Raw genomic sequence first — 22,457 nt, 5'->3', positions numbered from 1 at the left:
TCATTTTTTATTTAAACTAAAATCAAACTCTACATATAATTAATACTGGAATCAATATAATACATATCTTTTATTTTACATAATTTTATTAAAACCTTTATTTTCAGGATTTTTTTATACAAAAACAAAACTATGAACTATCTAAAACAATTTAAAAAACTTACACAAGTTAAATGAAAAAATAACAAATGAATCAGACTTTTATATATCTAGAATGGTCATAATACTAGCTATTATTGTCACTTTATGCAATCACGTGTAGAAAAAAAAGGTTTCAGTGAGGTTTTTGACTATTGTTGCAAATGAGTATATATCATGAACTAATATAAGCAAATTGCAAAAATATTCAACAATTATGTCAATATAAGTAACAACACAATATTTGCTTGATGAATATAAGTATTTTATGAAAATATATGTAGAAGATAAATTGATATGTATTATGATATAATAATTCCCTTAGTACACCTTATGATTATAATCAATATTTTCATATTTTTTTAATGATTTTTAACCAATTACAAAGTTAGATATAATAAAAGATTGATATATAAGACTTATTAACTATATATATATATAAAATATTAAAAGAACAACCAATAATGATAAGTTAGATTCATATATCAAAGGTAATATTGATTCTTATTAGTTTAATATATAAATGTGATAATCTACTTATTTAGCTAACTTCAATAAATTTTTAAAAATTTTATTGTCATACACTAGTTAATATAATACTAATTCTTTTTTGGGCCTATTAGATACTAAAAAAATGTCTCTCTTTTATTTGCTAAATTCTTTTAAACTACTATTATATATCAGTGTTAAAAAAGGCATGTCATGACACGCATCATGGAGCGATATGACGCAAGGCGCCTCTCTGCCGTTACATAATGACTCATATTGTTTCTGTAAGGCGTGGCTCACGTTGTGGCGTCATGGCGCGCCGCGACACACGTTTTTTGTAACACGCAATTTTTTCCATTTTAATTTATTTTTTATCTTTTGTGTTTTTACACTTAACTTTAGATTTTACCTTTTCATAGATCTAACTAATCATGTTACTCACTGTTTTACAAATTCATAAATGTTATAGAGTCACGATTAAAATGAAGTTGTAAAATTACCTTTCTAAGTTCTATTTTAAATATTTAATGAAAAACCTATTTTTATAATCATAATCTATATGGTTTTTCTTCCTCTAATCTTGATGGTACATTTTTAATACCATCATCTGATTAGATAATATATATATATATATATATATATAATTCTACATATAACATACAAATTTCGCACTTTATGTCACATTTTGAAAAATGCCGCGTCCTTGTCGTGGTGTGTAAGGCTTGAGACTTGACGTTGCCGCTACGCCATGCCTCACGCCTTTTGAACGTTTGTATATACTAAAAAATTTGGGCCCCTATTTCTTGTGGGCCCTGAGCGTGCGCCCGGCCCACCCTCCCTCCCTCAAGGACGACTTTATTCCCATCGTAATTCTTTTCGTAGGTTTAGCCTTAGTTTCATGTCTGTGTTTTATCGGGCTTTTGGATGTGGCTCTTGTTGTATCTTTTTTATGTCTTGGATGTCTTTGATGATGGTTTTTCGTCTTTGTTCCTTTTTTCTTTCTGCATCTCCCCGTTGCTTATTTTGAGAGGCTTAAGTCTTTGTATTCTTGTTTGTTTCTAAAGCATGTTGTACCTAAAAAGATAATTAACTCCAAATCAAATTATATTTCAATACATTTTGATCTTAAATTTGCTGGAAATTTATTTAATGGAAAGGTCGGGATTCTGGAATAAAATGACGATTGGTGCGTCATTTTACTTTACCCTTTTTATTACCGCATAACACTTTCATAATTAATCGGAAAAGGTGGCATATTACTAGTTTAGAATTAGAAAAAACTATAAACAACTTTTTAAGATAAAAGATTAATAGACACCTATTGAACCAACATTTATTCTTTGTTTTAAATCTCCGTCGTGTACCTGATGATGGTTCATCAAATCCCAGCCGTTCATCTGAAACATAGTTGATCGACTTCAAATTTCATATTGTTAGCCCTCCAATTACTCAGAGCAAGTAGGGACCGTATGATCATATATCAAACGGTTGTGGTACTCCTAACGTGTGTTTTTTTCTTTTTTTCTCTTTTTGTAATATAAAATCCATTTTCCCCCTTTCTCTCTCTTATAGTCTAAAACAAACCCTAGCCATCTCTTTCTCTCTCCGTGGTAAAAAATATATAAAAATAAAAAAGTTAAATTTGAAAAATAATTCGGCAATTGATCTTCAATTAGGGTTTCGAATCAGAGGTCTGGTTTTGGGCGTATCGAATTCCCTGGTTGTTACACTCAAATTGAGGCTGAATCTTTTCTGATCTTCATTATTTCGATATTATCCATGAAAGGTACGCACGCGAGACCTACTTCTTTTGATTGCTTTGTTTTTGTGAAAATGACTATGCTTTTTGTGTTAGTTACGGTAGTTGTGCGGAAATGTTTATGGTTCTTGATGTATTTGTTGTTTTTTGTTACAATTTATGGTATACAGATCTGGAAGTGGGTTTAAGTCGTGTGAGATGGGATAGATGAATTGGGGATTTCGGTGTGGGTCGTTCAAATTGAGGGATTGTTGATGGAGATTAGTGTAGGAAACTCAGGAGGCAGTAAAACAAGGTCTTTAGATCTCAAAACACTTTATAAATCGGAGGTGAGTAATAAGGAAAAGAGTAGTTGGCTGGGAAATGGTGAGGAAGCCGAGACCAAGAAAAGAAAGAACAGGAAAGAGGTGGCTATTAGTAGCTTTGAGGATCTGACAGAGAGGAAAAAGATTAGGCCTAGCATAAATGATATTGAAATTGATGGGGCTGACTCTTGTTCAGCTCAGCCATCAGGGGTTGGTCAGAAGATAAATGGTGGCAGTGGTTTTAATGCCATTGGTATCAATATTGGTGGTGATGGCCATGGTCTACTTATTCCTAAGCGACCACGGGGATCAGTTGGACGGAGTAAGTTTGCTAAGAATCATCTTCTTAAGCCATCTGCAGCATCTGGTTCTGTTGAAAAAGTTGCCAAGTTAAAGGATGAGCTGAAGAAACTTATGCACAATGAAACTTCTGGCAGGGGTGAGCCTGTGGACAGTAACTCTTCGGCAGAACAGAATGTTAAGTTAAATGGAAAGTTTGGGATTAAAGCTAGAAGAAAGCAGAAGGGAGTGCTTGGTCACAAAGGTAGTGAAAAGCAGGAGCTGGCAGCAGTTACTTCATCTCAGTGTGCAAAGAGCGACGGTGGAGATTTGGTTAAGCCAACTGGTTCATCGGGTTCCAAAGATCAAGTTGCCAAGTTAAAATACGAGATCAAGGAATTTCCACAAAACAAAGTTCCTGGTGCAGATGCACACCTAAGCTGCAGTTCATTGGGTTCCGAAGATCAAGTTGACAAGTTGAAATATGAGATCAAGGAAATTCCACAGAGCATATTTCCTGGTGCAGATGCACCCCTAAGCAGTAATTCTACTTCTTCTGACCAGATGGGCAAGTTAAATGAAAATTCCAAGGGTAAACTTAGAAACAATGTTAAGAAAAAGGGAATAGATGATTTGGATGGAAATCAAAAGCAAAAGGAGGATTTGGCAGTAGCTGGTTCATCACAGCTTGTGATGGGGGATGGTAATGATATGGTTGTAAATAATAAAGATTCATCTTCTAAAAGAAACAATAGCAATCGTAGGAAAAGAAAGATGTTGGGATCAGGTGGTGAGACTGTTTCGAAGAAAGTCGAGTCATCTATTGAGAAAAAAGTAGGTACATGTGACCTTGATCCTGATGATGATCTTGAGCAGAATGCTGCAAGGATGCTGTCATCTCGTTTTGATCCTAGTTGTACTGGATTTGCATCAAGAAATAGAACTTCGGCTTTATTGTCTCCAAATGGGGTGTCTCTTTTGGAAAAACCTACTGCTAATGTTGTCAGTGAAGGGTCAATGGCTGTTTCCGATCCTGCTTCTGCTGATACTGCAGACAGAGTGTTACGCCCTAGGAGACAGCAGAAAGGGAAGGGCACATCTAGAAAGAGGCGCCATTTCTATGAAATACATTCTGATGACATGGATGCTCACTGGTTCCTGAACAGGAGGATTAAGATCTTCTGGCCTCTGGACGAAAGTTGGTACTATGGTCTGGTAAATGATTATGATGCAGAAAAGAATCTTCATCATATAAAGTACGATGACCGGGATGAAGAATGGATTAGCCTTGAAAATGAAAGATTCAAGTTATTGCTTCTTCCTAGTGAAGTTCCACATAAGACAAGCCATAAAGATGCTGCATCAGTACATACCAACAAGGAAGGTATCAACGAAGACAAGGGAAGCAGAGCCTTTCACATGAATGATGAGACTTTTATGGCTAGCCATATGGAATCAGAACCAATCATTTCATGGTTGGCTCGTTCTTCACATCGCGTCAAATCATCTCCTTCCACTTCTTTGAAAAAGCAGAAACTATCTCATTTTCCCTCTGAACCCCTGCTACTGTCCGACAATTCCATAGATGTGTATAATAATGGAAACATGGATCTGTTGGAAAGAGAAACTGATAAGCCGAACTGCAGCGCTTCCTTTCTGAATATATCAGTTGATAGCAGAAAGAATGAGGAGTCTGTGCCAGAAAATACTAATAGCAGTGAAGGACATCTACCCATTGTTTATGTCAGGAGGCGATACCGCAGGTTTAGTGATGCAGCACGTGTACTGTTTGTAAACAATAATGGATGCGTAGACCCTTCTGGACCTACTGCTTCTCTTTCTCGAGTGTTTCAGTCTTCAGCTGAAGGCAGTATTTTTCTTCCATGCTTAGGCCCTGGGGAGCTACATTGGTCATTGAATAGTGCAGGTGTGTTGAAGTTAAATACAACATTCTTAGAATCTAAGAAGTTCAAGATATGCATATCACTGTGGCCTATGCTGACATACATACTTGGGGTGGATATATTATGGCTGATTCACAGTGTATTGCTGCTTCAGTATGGCACCATGGTTACCATGTGGCCTACTGTGGTCTTAGAGGTGCTGTTTGTGGATAATATTGTTGGATTGAGGCTCTTTATCTTTGAAGGTTGCTTAAAGCAAGCTGTAGCCTTTGTTTTCCTAGTCATGGAAGTGTTTTGTGAACCTGAGAAAGATGAGTCTTTCGGCCAGCAAATTCCAGTGACGTCAATAAGATTCAAACTTTCTTTCTTTCAGAAACTTATAAAGCAGAAGGTTTTCACATATTATAGTTTCTCAAAAGTAAGAGATTCGAATTGGCAGTACCTTGATTCCGAGTTCCAGCCACATTGTTTACTCACAAAACAGCTGTCTCTACCTGAGTGCACATATGACAACATTAAGCTACTTGAAGCAATGCAGCCCTCACAGTTACGCTATGCTGGTCGAACTACTTACTTTGAGGTACTCTCTGAATGTCTCTCTTTATATGTCACTTGCCTAACATGTAATATTTGTTGATAAACTTTTATTCATAGCAGTCAGGCTTGTGGCTTAGGCATGGTCTTGACCTGAAATGTCCCATGGTGCACCTTGCACCATTTTCCAAAACCAGAGAAAAGTAAATTTGAACAAGTTGAAAGATAAGAGTGCAGAATTTTCATCCATAGCAGATCTATCTTAGTCCCAAATAATTAAGTTTAAAGTTTAGTAGTACTTCAATGCCAAAATGCAAAATAATGATCAAGTATAAATACAATAATATTCCACAATTGACCCCTCACCAAATTGAAATTAAGCTATCTTTTGAATAAAAAGATGCCAGAGCTGCAGTGGTCAGCTGTTGAGCAACATAAGCTATGACAAAAAAAATACACGATGATGCCTGAATACAATATATTGGTGCTTTTAGTCTGAACATGTTAAATTAGAAAAAGGAACAGTGTATTGATGATTGAAAATTAAAAAGTTTATATGCACTAGAGAAGTTAAATCTGAATAAGTAATAACATAAAACAGTTAGCAAATATGGGAACAACAAATTGATGATTTTACATGTTAAGTGATTCTAATAAAAAATACATATAAACCACAAGGGTGGTGCCTGATTGGTTTGAACTTGGCTCCAAAGGTCAAAAGTACCAGGATGTCCCAGGTTCAAATCCAAGAAGGAATAAAAATCCCCTTGTGGCCACGGAGGTTCAAATGCGGTGACTCCGGGCTATCTGCAAATCAGGTGGTCGCCCTGGGATTAGTTGGCTTGCATAGCGGGTTGGATATCTAGGTTAATAAAAAAAAAATAAAAAAATAAAAAATACATATATGCTAAGAGGAACTGACCAAGAAGTAGAGTCCTAGAGGCACTGTTTCTGTCAGAAGATTGAAGAGAACAAGTGCTGAACATCTGCAGAGGAATCATTCAAATTTGGAAGAACTCAAGAAATACTATTAGTGTCTTTGCTTTTGGTCAGGTCTTGAGTCTCTTTTGTAGTTGAAGAAAAGGCTTCACTGGGCTCATACTGTGTTAAAATTAGGAATACTTAACAACTTTGATTTTGGATTCCTCAAATGGGTCCAAACATTGACCCTAGCACCATTAAGCCACACAAACATTGGCCTACTTTGCACTTTGGGTCTTATGCATGTGCCTTTTTTCCAGCTGCGCCATCATATATGGCAAGGCTCCACCTTCAGAAACACTATGCTTTAACTGCCATGGCGCTGGCCTTGACAATGATTTGAAATTAAACGGAAGAAAGGACTTGTAGGCCTTTAAGCTCTGAGAAGTGTTGTAAAATAGTTGCATGTTAAAATTTTAAATTAGTGTAAAATAGTTGCATGTTAAAATTTTAAATTATTTATCACTTTGGATTAATCATTGGAGTGTTTCTGTCTTGCAGGTTCTCCGTAAGAAGTCAAATTGTGGTGCTGTTCTATCGTTCAATACGTCTAGATCATCCTACCCTGCATCTGGGAGTCGGCCTTCAACAATTTACAGTTTGAAGCACGGAAATCTTCCTCCATTTGCTCTCTCATTTACTGCTGCCCCAAATTTCTTCCTTAGCTTACATCTGAAGCTTCTGTTGGAACGTAGTATCACCTCCGTCAGCCTTCAAGACCATGATTCTGTTCGTTCCCTTAATTATCCACGAGATACATTCCATCCATGTGCAGATGATTGTAGTCAAGGTGAGGATCAGTTTGAGATTTTTTCAGAAAACTCTTCTAAGAGTCATGAGGAAATGTCTTCTCTTGATGCTGCTGGTTCTGGGGTGGTTTGTACCAGCTCTCGTCTTTGTAAGGATGCTGCGGTAATAAGCATTGATGGAGGTCTGAGGAAGTCATCACAACTTGTTCCTGATGCAAAGTTAAATGTTAATAGAACTTCTATCTCTTCCAAAGATGCTGAAACCGTTCCAGTTGAGATCGGAAATTCAGATAAATACGAAGCCAATGTGAAAGATCAAGCTGTGTCAGGTGCCATGTGCTCATCTTACTTGAAAGGTATTAGTGTTGAAGTTCCTACATCTGATGTAGTTTATAGGGATTGTCGGAAAACACCTGGTGCCCAACAGGTGTCTGATCTGACTTGGAATTTAAGTGATGGCATCATCTGCAGTCCCAATCCTACAGGCCCTAGAAGTTTGTGGCATCGAAATAAATCTGGCTCAATCTCTTCATCTTTTGGAGATCCATTGCATGCATGGCCTGAGGGAAGGGCAGATTTTATTGGCAATGGCTTTGGTAATGGGCCTAAGAAACCAAGAACTCAGGTCCAGTACACATTGCCTTCTCGAGAGTTCAATTTTAAAAATAAAGGCCATAATCAAATTGGTCTTCCTTACCAGAGAATTAGGAAAGCAAATGATAAGAGGACATCAGATTCTTCTAAAGGTCCACGGAGAAACCTTGAGTTGGTGGCTTGTGATGCGAATATCTTGATCAATGGTGGGGACAAAGGGTGGAGGGAATGTGGTGCCCGGGTTTTCTTGGAAGTTGCTGATCAGAATGAGTGGAAACTTGCAGTGAAATGCAATGGGGAGTTGAGATACTCATATAAAGTTCATCAGGATTTACAGCCTGGGTCAACAAACCGCTACACCCATGCTATGATGTGGAAAGGAGGGAAGGACTGGGCACTCGAGTTCCCAGACAGGAGTCAATGGTTCCTTTTCAAGGAGATGCATGAAGAGTGCCATAATAGGAACATACGGGCAGCATCAATAAAAAACATCCCTATTCCTGGTGTTCGCCTGATTGAGGACTCGGTTGAGGACCAAGAAGAGATGCCTTTCATCCGCAGTCCCTGGTACTTTCGGCAGGTGAGAAATGATGTTGAAATGGCTATGGATGGATCGCATGTCATATATGACATGGACACTGAAGATGAAGAATGGATTTCCAGGAGCAGGGCATCTTGTCAGATGCAGGGGGGTGAAGACAATATGATCTCTCATGAGCTTTTCGAGAAGGTCATGGATATGTTGGAGAAGGTTTCCTATGCTCAGAAGCGTGATCAATTTACTTCTGGAGAAATCGATGAGCTGATTGCCAGAGTAAGTCCCATGCAAGTGGCAAAATCAATTTATGAGCATTGGCGGGAAAAGAGGCTACGGAAGGGCATGCCACTAATCAGACAACTCCAGGTATGTCTCAGAATTCGAACCCTTCATATTTACTTTGGTGCTTTATTTGTTTTTACACAGTTTGCAAGTTATAACTAGGTTTTGTGTCACTGACTGAGGCTCATCTTGCTCATGCCTTGTAGAATTCTCCTGCATTCATTACATTGTAAATGAATGGACTATGATTTGTAGATTCATCTATTTTGTGCTTCTGTTAAAGTATAAATTGTTTCCGCAACCTCTATATATTTGCATCTCTTGCGTTAATAAGTTCAGGCAAGTAATTACTAATAAGATAACCTGATATATTCATATAATTTCATCCTGTTACCTTGTTTCTACAATCTTTTCTTTATTTGTCTCCATCTTTGTAAGCATAAAGGAGCTAAACTTGCTGCTGTGTTGCTTCTATAAAGAATTAGAGCTGAATTTACTGACAATGAGCTTATTTGATAGAGCTACCATTCCTTATATATGCTGTTTGTTTTCCTTCCTTGTTCATGTTGGTGATATAACCCGATATACTAAAATTATGGTAGCATCAGTTCTATTATGAGAAGTGATCAATTCACGCAGTCGAAGGTTGTGTCATTTGTAAACACCCTACATATATTTAAGTTCATCTAGATGAATGTTTAATCTGGCCAAATGCTGTTGCAGAGTTTCAGATTTGGACATAGGCACATTTGATTCTGTAAGAAGGAGGTGTGGTTAATCAATGACTCTGTGGCACCATCCACAGCAGGTGGAATTTTAGAACTTAGCATGGAAATTTATGTTTGCAACTTCCAGTACTTGATTAACAGAAATTTTTGGGAATATAAATAGGAAACGCTATCATGAACATAAATGTGAAGGGACCGAAGGATACCATGATTCCAGGGTTTCAAATGCTTACTGCTGTATCGCTATATTAGGAGGTTTCAGGAGGGGCAAAGCGCTATTTAATGTTTAGATGTGTCTCTTTAGAGACTTGGGAGATAAATTTAGTACAAGGAGCAACCAGGGGAGGACCTATTAGGAGGTGAGCGGGCTCCCGTGCACTCACACAATCGATTATTGCAAGAAAAAATTTTAGTCGTTTGATAGGTGCACCCGCTTGATTTTCAGGGGTGGGATGGTTGGATTACCACTTTATATACAAGAGGTCACGAGCTCGAATCTTTCAGGTGAAAGTTTACTTTTTTATATACAAGAGGTCACGAGTTCGAATCTTTCAGGTGAAAGTTTACTTTTTTATCTTTTAATTTTAGGCTCCAAGGCTAGCCCAGAGCATTTCAGCCCCTACAGTGCTATTTCTGAAAATATTAACAGCAAAAATATAGTTAGAAGGATTGAACTCACAACCTCAAGCACAATTATAAGCATTACTACCACCATGCCAAGACACTTTTCTGTTAATTTTTCTCTCTTTTGGATTTTATTATTTTTACATGATCTAATTTTCTTCCCATTGTCTATTCATCTTAATAATTGTTGCTTTTTATCTCATTTTCAAGGCAACATATATTTATTTTAAGGATCAAGGTCAATTCCATTTGAAAAATGCATCTTATTCCTCAAATCGACACAATTGACTTTTCCCTAGGCAAACCGTGTTGACTTTCTCCCCAGGTCATACCGCGGATTTGCCAATTGTTGATCCACCTTAAAGGTGCACAGTGCACCTGCTCAAAGAAATTCCTGGATCCGCCACTGGGAGCAACACAGACTGTTTTGCCCTTTGTGAGATCATTGAATGTTGGATGGATCAAATTCACTGTCAGCACCTGCATTAGATTTTTGTTTCAGGCTTAGATCATTGTTGACGTAGATAAATCATTCGTGGCACGGAAGGCTGTTTCCTGGTTTTTAAAATATCTTTGGCCATATGTGATGTAATTTTTTTCTCTTCCTCATTTACTATTTTGCCTGATCAAACTGTCAAGGTTGTGATCTTCCTGACACGCTCCATCTTATATCTCTTATAGAAGTTTTCTTTCCATCCTTGATGTTGATGTTCGAGTTGCGTGTATAGTTGTCACCTCAACCCCATTTATATTGTTTTGCTGGCTAGGTGATTCAACATGTCATTTTATTTATGTGAAGTCTAGGCAGTGTGAATGAATACGAACATTAGATTTTCTTATGCTGCGTGACTGGAGTTTTGCTGCAACAGGGTGATATTCTGTCAGCAAATTTGTATTGTTCCAAGGAATCATCTATGGATACATTACTCGTTATGTGCAATTTCTATTTTTCAATATTGCCATTAAAAACTACTACTTTATCACCCTCTTACGGTTTTATGATACCTGTCCTAATTCCTGGAATGCTTATTATGATTTGGAAGTGGGATTGTGGTCTAGTATTATGATCCGTATTTAGAAGATTCAAGCTCTTATTGTTTGCTTTGTTTATGTTAAAATCAGTTTTAGTCCCCCCTCCTTTACAACGGTCAAGGGTTTTGTTGTTTTCTTTCTTTGGGTTAAGATGTTGTAGGGATTGCCATCCATAAGAGAGTGACTTTTTTTTCAGTGTGTGATGTTTAGGAAGGTGTCCATGGTATTGTTTTTCGCATGAGGTTTTCTGGCTTTCCATGGTTAGGAGGTCAAATTCACTTGACCTACAATGACCTGGCCTTTGATGCGATTCAATGGAGCTTCCCTAGGCTTGCCTGACATATGACAGTGTATAAGTCATGCCAGACTCTTGTCTGATAACAATGGTTTTGTGGGGCTTTTCAGCTTTTTATTCAAAGCTTTGTTGTCAATCTTGAGTTTCATTTATTTTCCAAGCTGTTTAAAAATATCAAGAATCCCAGTGGCCTTTCAGCATCAGTTAAAAAGCTTAGGTTTTGTGTAATTGTTTGGAAGTTGAGGTACATTTTTGAACTTCTTGGTAGTTTAGAATTGTTTCTTAAGTGGCAGGTGCCTTTTTGCAGTTTTCCAGAATTTTAAGGAATGTTTTGCAAATTCAGAAACTTCAACAATTTTTTTCTTCTGAAACTAGGGTGTTCTAAGGACTACTTTGCGTGTTTAGTTCAGCCGCCCAGTTGCAATATCTAGTTCATTTGGAATTCTTTTCCAGGGTACACTTTTAGTACCAGTTGTTTTTTATCTGCACTCTTCACTCTGTCCCTTTTGTAGTGTCTGGATAGAGTAATGATGCATTGATGTAGAGGGGAGAAGAAGCAAAAATATTCAATTGCACCAGCCGATTTTTATACCGACATTAGTTGCTTTTGTGGCCTGTTGTGCTGACATCTATAGGACTTGTACCAGTTCATGACTAACGAATCACTGCCACACTTGCTTTGACTTATTGTTGAGCTGGTGTGATGCCTTCTGAACGTTGTTGGAATTTTGAATGGCTCGTCTATGCCGTCTGCAACCATGATTTTCTTGTGCATCTGGAGTTTGATCATGCCCTTGCTGTGTCACACCTCTTATTTAATATCGAGAATGCTTTTCACAATGCCATTCTTGAGGGGAAGTAATATATTACCAGCTCTATAGCTGTAAGAATTTCACATTTTAAATATTTTTAGGAGACTAGGGAAGTAAGGAGGAGCCACCTGGACTTTTTGGCCGTTTTCTTTTGTTTAGTCTATTTTAAAAAATATTTTCCAATTTGAGAAGTGTTGGCAGATAAGAATTATACATGTTAGGATTAGGTTTCAGTCAGGGTTTTCCATCTTTATTTGTCCGGTCTAGTTAGCCGATCCATTTACTCTTTCAATCTGGGGTTTTCAATCCCAACATGCCTTCGGATCGGGAGGAACTTGCATCTGGAGCCCATATCCTTTTGTATTTCATTCGATCTTCAGTTCCAATTTCGAAATCTATTTTTTGTCTATGCATCAAGTGTGGAATATTTGCATCTCTTCTCCAACTTGAGTGTCAAATTGTTGGGAGATCAGTTGGGGTTTTTCCATAGTTGTCGTGGTGCCACAGCGAATCATGACGATTACAGCCAACCGCCATTATGCCATGCTGTACATATGGCGACAAGTCTTTCTCTATATTTTAGTTACATGTGGATATATCATTACATTTACTTTATATAATGTTGGTTTGTTTATCCACAACTGGAAAAAGATCTATTGGGTCCATTATAATGAAATTTGTTTTTGTTTTGGTATTCTACTTTAAACAATCCATGAATGGTACCATTACCATAATTGGAATATCAAATATTAAATGTTTGACATAAAAATAAATAGCAAATGAGACTACAATATATCAGTATGATTTAATTATATGTTAATCATGCATAAAATAGCAAATAAAGTAACGAACTAATGTTACATAGCAAATAAAATAATAAATAGCAAACAAACTAATAAATACATAGTAGGTAATGCCATAAGGTTAAAGATTTCGTAATTACTTATTCATTATTAAAGTCAAAAACGGAATAGCGAATAAACTAATAATGTTATGGCAAAAAGTATACTAATAAATAAACTCATTGAGAAATTAAATTAATGAACCTGATTTAGTTTTCTTGTTAGTAAGTTGATAATATAATTAGTGTATAAAGTAATAAATAACAACTTATTAGTAATTGATTAATTATTTATTATTGTAGTGAAACATTAAACAACAAATAAACATACAAGGTAATTGTTACAGGTTTAGTTGGGCTGGATCGTAATGTAAATAAACCAAGTATTCTAAAAGTTTATTCCAGAAGGGCCAAAAGGGCAGAAAAGGGAAGTGGCTAGAAGTCGGTTAGAGGCGAGGGTTTAACCTTTAAATAGGAGGGAGGTAAAACGTTTTTTGGGCAGAGAATGTTTTTCCTAAGTTTCTCTTGGCTCTTGCATTAGTGCGGTGAGAGAGGGAGTATTCCCTGGTTCATTTTCTGTTCATGTAATTCCTTTCAATTTCAATCACATACAACCGATTTCTTCCTTCTTAATTTTTTAGTCGATCTTAATATGTTGGTTTCCATCATTGTCCGACCTACCTTGACCTTGGTGTGGAATCCATGGAAACTCGATCTCAATTGAACCGATTGGAGCAACATGAAGAACAGATTCAGAGGTTGCAATCAGATATCTAGGAAATCAAAGTGGGGATTCAAGCGTGGGAATCTGAGCGAGTGGAGGAAGCGTAGTTTCGTAAGATGATTATAGCGTGGGTGAAACAACAGGGTATTCAACACAACCGTGAGTTTGGAGGACCGTCTGGGGTCTCCACCGGATTCCCAATTACACAGACTCCTCAGGGGGCTCTGTCTCCACAACAAGGTGATAACTCAAACACTTCTGCTCCACGATTGGGCTCTTCCGATTTGTTACCATGGGCGGCGAAGAAAGTCAAATTGCCTGAATTCTATGGGTTCGATCCTCAGGGATGGATTCAGGCAATTTGACTTTTCTGAACAGAATTATACTTTGACATTCATGGTACACCATCTCACCTTCGAATTCGTCTTGCTCAATTAAGTATGGTGGGTGTAGCTCAACACTGGTTCAAATTGTGAAGCAGATTTACGATCCTCTTACGTCGGAACAATGTCCTTCGAACTACTCCAACGATTTTCGGGCTTGGAGATTCATAATCTGTTCGAACAATTGGCTACGATGAAACAAGTATCTTCTATTCACGATTACATAGACGATTTTGAATATTTGCTATCCTTGGTACCTCGATTACTTGAGACACAGACTCTGGGTTACTTTATTGCGGGTTTACGTGATGACGTGAAACGATGGGTACATCTCCATCGACCTCAGTCTCGTCTTGATGCCATGTATCTCGTTAAGGATATTGAAGAGATGCTTCGTACTTCTATTGGGAATATTTCCCAATCCCGGTTTTGATACCAGGCGAGAGGTGGGTTGGGCTTCTCTTTCCAATCAGATTTGAGATCCAACCCTCTAGGCCGTTACGAAAACAAGGGGCCCAATAGTTCTTTTTACAGTGAGAAGAGCCTACTTACACGCACTGATGTAGGTCGTATGCCCCTGAATCCGCGTACTACCGGCTCCTTCATCGGACTTTGGCCAATTGTTCAATTGCAATTGGGGTATTCGGTCTCTTACTCGTACAGAATGGGAGGAGCAACGCAAGAAAGGGTTGGGTTTCCGTTGTGGGCAGCAATTCAGTCCTGCTCACATGCCTCGAAGGGAAATTGCAGATTCTTCTCTTGGGCGACGATGAATCTGTAGACGGGAACGGTGGGCTTCAAACAGTAGAGACAATAGAGGAGGAAATTCCTCCAAATGTGAATCGTCTCCGGGTGGCAAAACCTTAAAGTTTCGGTGCTACTGCTGAATCGTCTCTGGGTGGCAAAACCTTAAAGTTTGAGGGGCAGTAGCTGGTGATTTTGGTGGACAGTGGAGCCATGCATAGTTTTATCTCACGAAAATTGGTGACCGCTTTAGGGTTATCTTTGGAATTTTTCGTTGGCATCAACATTCAGCTGGGCGATGGCCATAAAATCCTTATTAGTCAAATGTTGTATGCATCTTAAAGTTTGAGTGGGGACATGTGAATTCGAGGTGGAGGTGTTGGTATTTGACCTGGGGCATTTGGCATGGTTTTAGGCATGGAGTGGCTTAAGACTTCGGGAGAGGTGATCAATAACTGGGAACAGTTTTCCATGAAATTTGTATTCCAAGGGAAGTGCATCCAAGGCCTATCTAAAGTACAAGTCTCTCAAGCTTCTCTTCAAATGTGGTTGTCACTAGACAATCCTTCTCAAGGTTGTCTTCCAAGTACTGCTTCGTCTGGCCAAAATGAACAGGAGAAGGAGTTATCCTTCGCACAACAACAAGATTTACAATCCTTGTTCGGTTGTTTGACCGTTTTTAAGCAGTATTCTGGGATCCAACAGGATTACCCCTACGACGTGCTCACAATCACAGGATTTCTTTAATCAATTCTCATGAACCAATTTGTGTTCGGCCATATAGATATCCCCACGTTCAAAAGGCTGAAATTGAGAAGCGAGTAGAGGAACTTCTGAATCTTGGTATGATTCGACCAAGTAAAAGTGCTTTTTCCAGTCTAGTAATTCTGGTAAAAAAGAAAGATCAATCGTGGCGGATGTGTGGATTATCGTGCTCTCAACAAAGCCATGATACCTAATAAGTTTCCTATTCCGGTAGTCGAGGAACTTATTGATGAATTGAAGGATGCACTTTTTTTCCTCTAAATTGATTTGTAGTCCAGTTATAATCAAATCAGAATGCAGTAAGATAGCATTGATAAGACGGTGTTTCGCACTCTGGACGGTCATTGAGAGTATTTGGTAATGCCATTTGGGCTCACCAATGCACCGACAATCTTTTGAAGCTGTTATAAATGATATTTTTCGGCCATTTCTACGTAAATATGTGGTGGTTTTCTTTGATGATATCCTTATTTATAGCCCGACTTGGTCAAAGCATATGGAGGATTTATTGGTGGTGTTACACATTTTACTTGAAAGTTAATGTGGTAAATCGAAAAAAGTGTTCGTTTGTGCAATCATCGATTGATTACTTGGGTCATATTATAAGTGGCAAAGGAGTGTCAATGGATCCAAAAAAAAATTGAGGCTGTTTTAGATTGGCCAGTTCCAAAACAACTAAAAGGGTTACGAAGATTTTCGGGTCTTACGGGATATTATCGAAAGTTTATTCGCCACTATGGCAGCATTGGAAAACCACTCACTAATCTCACAAAGAAGGATGCCTCTTGTTGGAGCTTAGAAGCTCATCAAGTCTTCGAAACACTTAAGTTGCCATGGTGACGGCCCCACTATTGGCACTACTTGATTTTACTTAACCATTTATAGTCGAATGTGACACGTCGGGTAAAGGAATCGGAGTATTCTTAATGCAAGAACAATCTCCAATCGCTTACTTTAGCAAGGCTTTGAGTGAACACAATTTATCCAAGTCGGCTTATGAAAGGGAGATCATGGCCTTGGTTCTGGCGGTTCAACATTGGCGAGCTTACTTACTGGGAGCATGTTTTACGGTGTATACGGATCAGAAAAGCTTAAAGTTTCTGTCACAACAACGAATTACGAACCCAGGGCAACAAAATTGGGTGGCCAAATGACTTGGCTACCAGTGTGAGATTTGTTATAGACCTGGTCGTGAAAATCGAGCTGCTGATGCGCTATCATGTAGGGCTGAAGAAGGTGCACTGACTTCGTTAATATCCTGTCCAGTTTGGGTCCTAGGGGCCCAACTCATTGAAGAATCCCGTAAGGATGTTGATATTCAAAAAATGATTCAAGACTTGCAACATGATCCTAATTGTCACTCAGGTTACACTGTTAGACAAGGAATATTTTATTATAAGGACCGTCTGGTGATTTCTCGTACATCGAAATTCATTGCTACCTTAATCAATGAATTCCATGAATCAGCTTCGGGAGTATCAAACTTACCGTCGTTTAGCACTTAATCTGTATTGGCCGGGAATGATAGCTGTTGTGCAACAATTTGTGAAGTCGAGCGACGTGTGTCAACATTGCAAATCTAATTCTACCACGCCAGGAGGTCTTTTGCAGCCCTTGGACATTCCGGATACGGTTTGGGAACATCTCTCAATGGATTTTATTTTGGGTTTACCTAAGTCTAAAGGTTTTGATACAATTTTATTGGTGGTATATCGTCTTTCGAAATACTGCCACTTCATTCTTTTAAAACATCCATATACAGCAGCCGAGATCTTTGTTAGGGAAGTGGTTCGTCATCATGGGGTTCTCAAGTCTATCGTTAGCGACCGTGATCCATTGTTTCTTAGTCAGTTTTGGCAGGAGATTTTCTGTCTACAAGGAACTCAATTACCTATGAGTTATGCGTATCTTCCGAAATCTGACTGTCAAACTGAAGTCATCAATCGTTGTTTGTAAACATATTTGAGATGTTTTGCAATTGATCAACCTCGTTCGTGGTCAATATGGATTCCTTGGGCAGAATTTTGGTACAATTCTACTTTTCATGGATCAACTGGAAAGTTGCCTTTTGAAACGGTTTATGGGCGAAAATCTCCCACTGTTCCAAGGGAGATCCGGGTAGAAGCTGTGAGCCAAGAATTACGAGATCGTGATGATGCTCTAAAACAACTTAAGGTACATTTATCGCATGCCCAGGCGATTATGAAAGAACAAGCAAATAAAAAAGATGTGACATGAGTTTTAAGGTTGGCGAATGGGTTTATGTGAAGTTGAAGCCTTATTGACAGTTGACTTTGGCTCATCGCATCCATCAAAAGTTAGCAGCTCGTTACTGTGGGACCTTCAAAATCGTGAATGGAATTGGTCCGGTAGCATATAAATTACTGTTGCTTGCGTCTTCTAGAGTATATCCGGTCTTTCACGTTTCGTTACTCAAAAAAGCGGTGATGTTGGACTCCGTGGAGCAAAACCTTCCACCTGAAATGGAAATCAACTCTTCTGAGTGGTGACGGCTGAAAGAGTTTTATATAATAAGCCCTCCAAATCCTGTGAGATTTTGAGCGAGTGGGGAGGGGAGGAGTCCTGTAAGTTTCTTTAGACAACAATCTATCCAAATAATGCTTCTCAATTTACTGTTAAATAGCTTATGGTGTTAAGTTGATTCAAATGAATACATTCTTAAAGATATGTCTCACTTTGTTAGACATGAACTTTCACAATTAGAGGGCTATTCATTCAGTTCACCAATTGCAACATTTGACCCTACATGCTTATTAACAGAAGAAATTGATTATTTGCAAAAATGGCCATGATGGATATCCTTAGGGGTTCAAACTGATGAAAATTTTACAGTCCAAAAATGTTTCATATGTGCCTATTAGACCAACAACATGAAGCTGTAATATCGCCAGTGATTAAGCTACGAATATTCAAATCCTAGTTTCTTTGCAAAAAGGACAAGTTGAACCAAATAATTATAGAAGACAATCCAAACTAGTAGTGCAACAGTCGGACAAGAAAGTTAAACCGGTATGTGATTAAAGTCAACCGCCAAAAGTTGAACATGCCAACAAGTCCAGCTGGAAAAATCAACCAACATATTAACCAACAAACACCCCAAGGTCCAGAGTAAAGTTACACAAACATTAAACATATGGCTTCTAACAAGAGAAAAACAAAATGTATGCCTTAAACTCTTGAAGCCTAGTCCAGATTGCGACTAGGCTGTCTGTGGCACAAAGGCTCAAAACGTCAATGAATGGAACCTGTCGGTCTTACAGAAGCAATCATAGTGCTAGACCATGGCTTTAAAAAAATGTGAGGCATACGCCTCAAGGCGAGCCGGCTCATCATTGGTTGGGGTGGGTCGTGCGTCTTGGTTGCTTGAGGCGGTGAGACAGTAGCGAGGCGGTCACCTCTGTTGATTGCTCCGATTTGTGCCAACCAATTTGGCGTCGTCCTACTTTGTCTATTCTTTTACTACTTAAGAGTCTTCCACCGTCCCACTTTTTTTATTACTTATTTGAGTCTTCCACCATCCCACTTTCTTTTTTCTTCTGTAACAGGTAATAGTGTATGTGTATATATATATGTAATTAACGTATATATATAGTAAGAGTGAGTATATATATATACATATAATTTAGTGTGTGCATGCTATTTTCAGTTTTATTTATTTTCCAGTGTATATATACATATTAACTAGCACGAAGGATCATGTGAGAATAGGAGTTAAGGTGAGAAGCGTAAGAAGGGTTTTGGACCTTTGATCACTTTTAATCTCATCCCCACACCATCAATTGCGCTTATCACGGGAAATGATCCGGTGCATCTTGGTGCACCGCATCAGTGTTGATCTTCAATTAGGATTGATCCAAGGGTGGAGATCCCTTCTTACCCTTCTCACCATAACTTCCATTCTCACCGGAACCCAACTCTATTAACTAGTGTGTGTATATATTATTTTTAATTTTATTGATTTAATGCCTTGAGACTTATGCCTCGGACCTCCTCGAGGCTTACGCCTCACCTCGCCAAGAAAAAGTCTCGCCTTGCGGCGCGATTTTGTACTTTAAAACCTTGTGCTAGACTACCAAATCTGCTCAGGTCATTAAATAAGCAAGTTTTCATCTTATCAGTAGATAGGAGCGGCAGGCAGTCGCTGCTAATTGTGGTTTGGCTAGGTCTGCTTGTTTGTCAGTTTATTATGGGATGAATGGAGCCTGCATCTCGACACCTGGGAAGACAGTATACAACTTTGGAATTGGATCCGTTTGCAAGCATATGGGAACCCTTCCATCAGCGTATATCGAGGGTTAAACTGTTCTTTTCTTCTTCTGAACTGATGTGGGACTACTTGATTATACATGCATCCTAATAATCATCTCCTCATCAGTAAATATGCACATTAACTAAGTGGTTAATACCTTCTCCTTGAACCAAACACTTTAATTAACTTAAGCATGATCCATGCACAGAATGCTGGCCAGAGACATATCTGGCTTTGCTAGGACCTGTGCCGAGGTGCTATTGCAAACTCAAGACCTCATGCTAACCGCAGCATTCTTGAAGGGGTTTTCTGTGAACCATCTTTTTGGTTCATATACCATGTAACATATGGTTGATTAAAAAGGGTAATTCTTATGATCAATCTAAGTAAGAATAAATAGAATACAAGTCTGCCAAATCCCCTATAATATTAATAAATTCTGGAGTAGACCCTACAAGATAAAATAGTATATATAAGTTGCATATCTTCCTTGTATCTTGAATGTTATGCAACTGTTTTTCTTTAAAATATGATTAAAAAAAGTAGAAACAGACGGAACAAAAAGAGATGGAAGGAGAAAGCCTGTATCTATTTTGCTTAATGATGAATGATTAATGTTTTCCTATCTGAAAAGTTATTTTTTTAATTCTTTTTGAGAGAATTGTTATCTAACCAGATTTATGAATATTTGCCTTGTATCAGCCTCCATTATGGGAAAGGTACCAGCAAATATGTAGAGAATGGGATGAACTAAATCCCAAATTGACAACAGGGACGGTCACTGGATCCCTGGAGAAGGCATCTGCAGGTGATAAACCACCTATGTTTGCTTTCTGTTTAAAGCCTCGAGGTCTGGAATTACTCAACAAGGGTTCTAAACACAGGCCACATAAGAAAATTTCACTTTCTGGACACAGCCATGCCTTTCTAGGTGATCATGATAGTCATCATTCTTCTGGTAAGTTAATATTCATCACTATCCTCCCTCCCCCTCTTGTGTATAGTTTCTATGCTTAGTGTTTATATCGTTTAACTGTTTACTGTTTTTGTATTTAGGAAGAAGAGTAAATGCATATGCCTTGGGAGATGAGAGTCCGGATGTTTCTCCCCTGCTAACTAAGATGTACTCGCCAAGAGATCCCGGGCATTTATCTTTGGATGCTGCTGATGCATCTGCTGAGTGGAATCACCAACTGAGAATCCAAAGACACAACTCCAAGAGCATTAGAGCAGTTGTATCCCCAAAAATGGCTGTGTCTTCCTCCACCTTAAGGAAGGCAACAGCGGGGAATGGGAAAAGGAACAATGGGAAAAGGTTGAGTAATGCTTTTGCTGATTGGCATAACCAACCAAGTAGGCAACTACTGTTGGGTGGGTCCGATCTTGATGAGTTTAGACTTAGGGATGCTTCCAGTGCTGCAAAGCATGCTCGAAATATGGCTAAACTAAAGAGGGAAAGAGCTCAGAAACTCATGCTGAGTGCTGACCTAGCAATTCATAAGGCAGTGTCTGCTCTAATGACAGCTGAAGCAATCAAAGCTTGTACTGAAGCTGCAAGCCTTGGCAGGTCAGTGAAGTCAACTAGTTTGCCGCCATCTCCAAGTTGATATGCCTTTTCTTCTCTTTTGTTGATAGGTTCGTTCTATAGTCAGTCAGGTGCAATTTTTGCTTTAGACTCTGTTTTCACACAGTGCCTGGTTTTGGTACATTTCGTAGTCGCTAGGCCATAGCAAGCATCAGAACGTCGCTGCACAACGCGATTTTGAGTTGGTGCTTTTGTGGGATAGGGGTGTGGCAATTTTGTTTAGACATTTGATTTGTACAGGAAATTGCCACCCTTGTTTTGCTTAATTGCCCCCCCCTTCTAAAAAAGGAAAAAAAACCTCTGGTTAAATTTTAGAACAGCTAGTTGAAATAATAGTGTTGTGCAACTGCAAACTCATACGATTGGCATGAGAATACAAAGGGGAAGTAACTGGTACTATTGCCTTTATTTCCATGTTGTCCTCTCTTGGGCAGGGATTTATTTTGGGCGTGACAAGTTGGAAAAAGTGTTGGGATACATTCTGCTTCCTGTAGCCCCACCGGTTTTGCTCTGGACCGGTATCTATAATTGAATTGAACTACATGCTCTTAGACTATGTTCATCGTCGATCCAATTGAATCCAACTTTTTATTATAAGTTATTTTTTCTCTTTATCAACATAAACAACCTTTTATTAACGTAGGCTAACTTTTTTTGGATTCAATAGCGACTTAACCCGAACTATAATTTTTTTTTATTGAAGGTATCTATTTTTTTTATTATATATAAATAATTATAAAAAAATTCCATACACTTAAAAATAATAAAAATAAGTTGCAAACAAATTTACGTAGCATCAAGTTAAACAGGCAAAATACAATAATTAATTATTAGGGTCAGGTTCATTGACGCAAGATGTTGATAATAACGCTATAGAGTTTGAATATGATATTGTGCATAAATGAAGTTGGATTTGGAAGATTTAAATATAAGCCAGGTCCAAAATTTCGTGAGGCATGATGTGACAGCAAACTCAAGCCTTAAACCTCATACGTTACGATAAGTACATGTTTTTTAAGACGTGACATGAGACGACAAATTTATATATATATATATATATATATATATATATATATATATATATATATATATATAGGAGAGC

The 22,457-nt window shown here is 38.2% G+C and overlaps 1 protein-coding gene across 6 annotated transcripts; it reads left to right on the top strand.

Moving 5' to 3' along the window:
• Positions 1-2,195: 2,195 nt before the first annotated feature.
• On the top strand, positions 2,196-21,994 carry LOC112502738. Of its 6 annotated transcripts, none has more exons than XM_025106730.1 (6): positions 2,196-2,413; positions 2,557-5,454; positions 6,891-8,636; positions 20,473-20,578; positions 20,655-20,728; positions 20,827-20,916. In XM_025106730.1, exons 2-5 carry the CDS (start codon positions 2,641-2,643, stop codon positions 20,699-20,701), a joined length of 4,713 nt encoding a protein of 1,570 aa, XP_024962498.1. In that variant the 5' UTR covers positions 2,196-2,413; positions 2,557-2,640; the 3' UTR covers positions 20,702-20,728; positions 20,827-20,916. The 6 variants fall into 6 exon arrangements, with proteins under 6 accessions (XP_024962498.1, XP_024962499.1, XP_024962494.1 ...); XM_025106731.1 differs by having other exon boundaries at positions 20,831-20,913; XM_025106726.1 differs by having other exon boundaries at positions 20,473-20,728; positions 20,827-21,994.
• The last annotated feature ends 463 nt before the right edge of the window (positions 21,995-22,457 follow it).

Source organism: Cynara cardunculus, unplaced genomic scaffold (genome assembly GCF_001531365.2).
Source record: "Cynara cardunculus var. scolymus isolate 2C unplaced genomic scaffold, CcrdV1 Un_Scaffold_1832, whole genome shotgun sequence".
Taxonomy (NCBI): Eukaryota; Viridiplantae; Streptophyta; class Magnoliopsida; order Asterales; family Asteraceae; genus Cynara; species Cynara cardunculus.
Note: the sequence above shows the minus strand (reverse complement) of the source record. Positions and strands in the feature narration are given on the sequence as shown.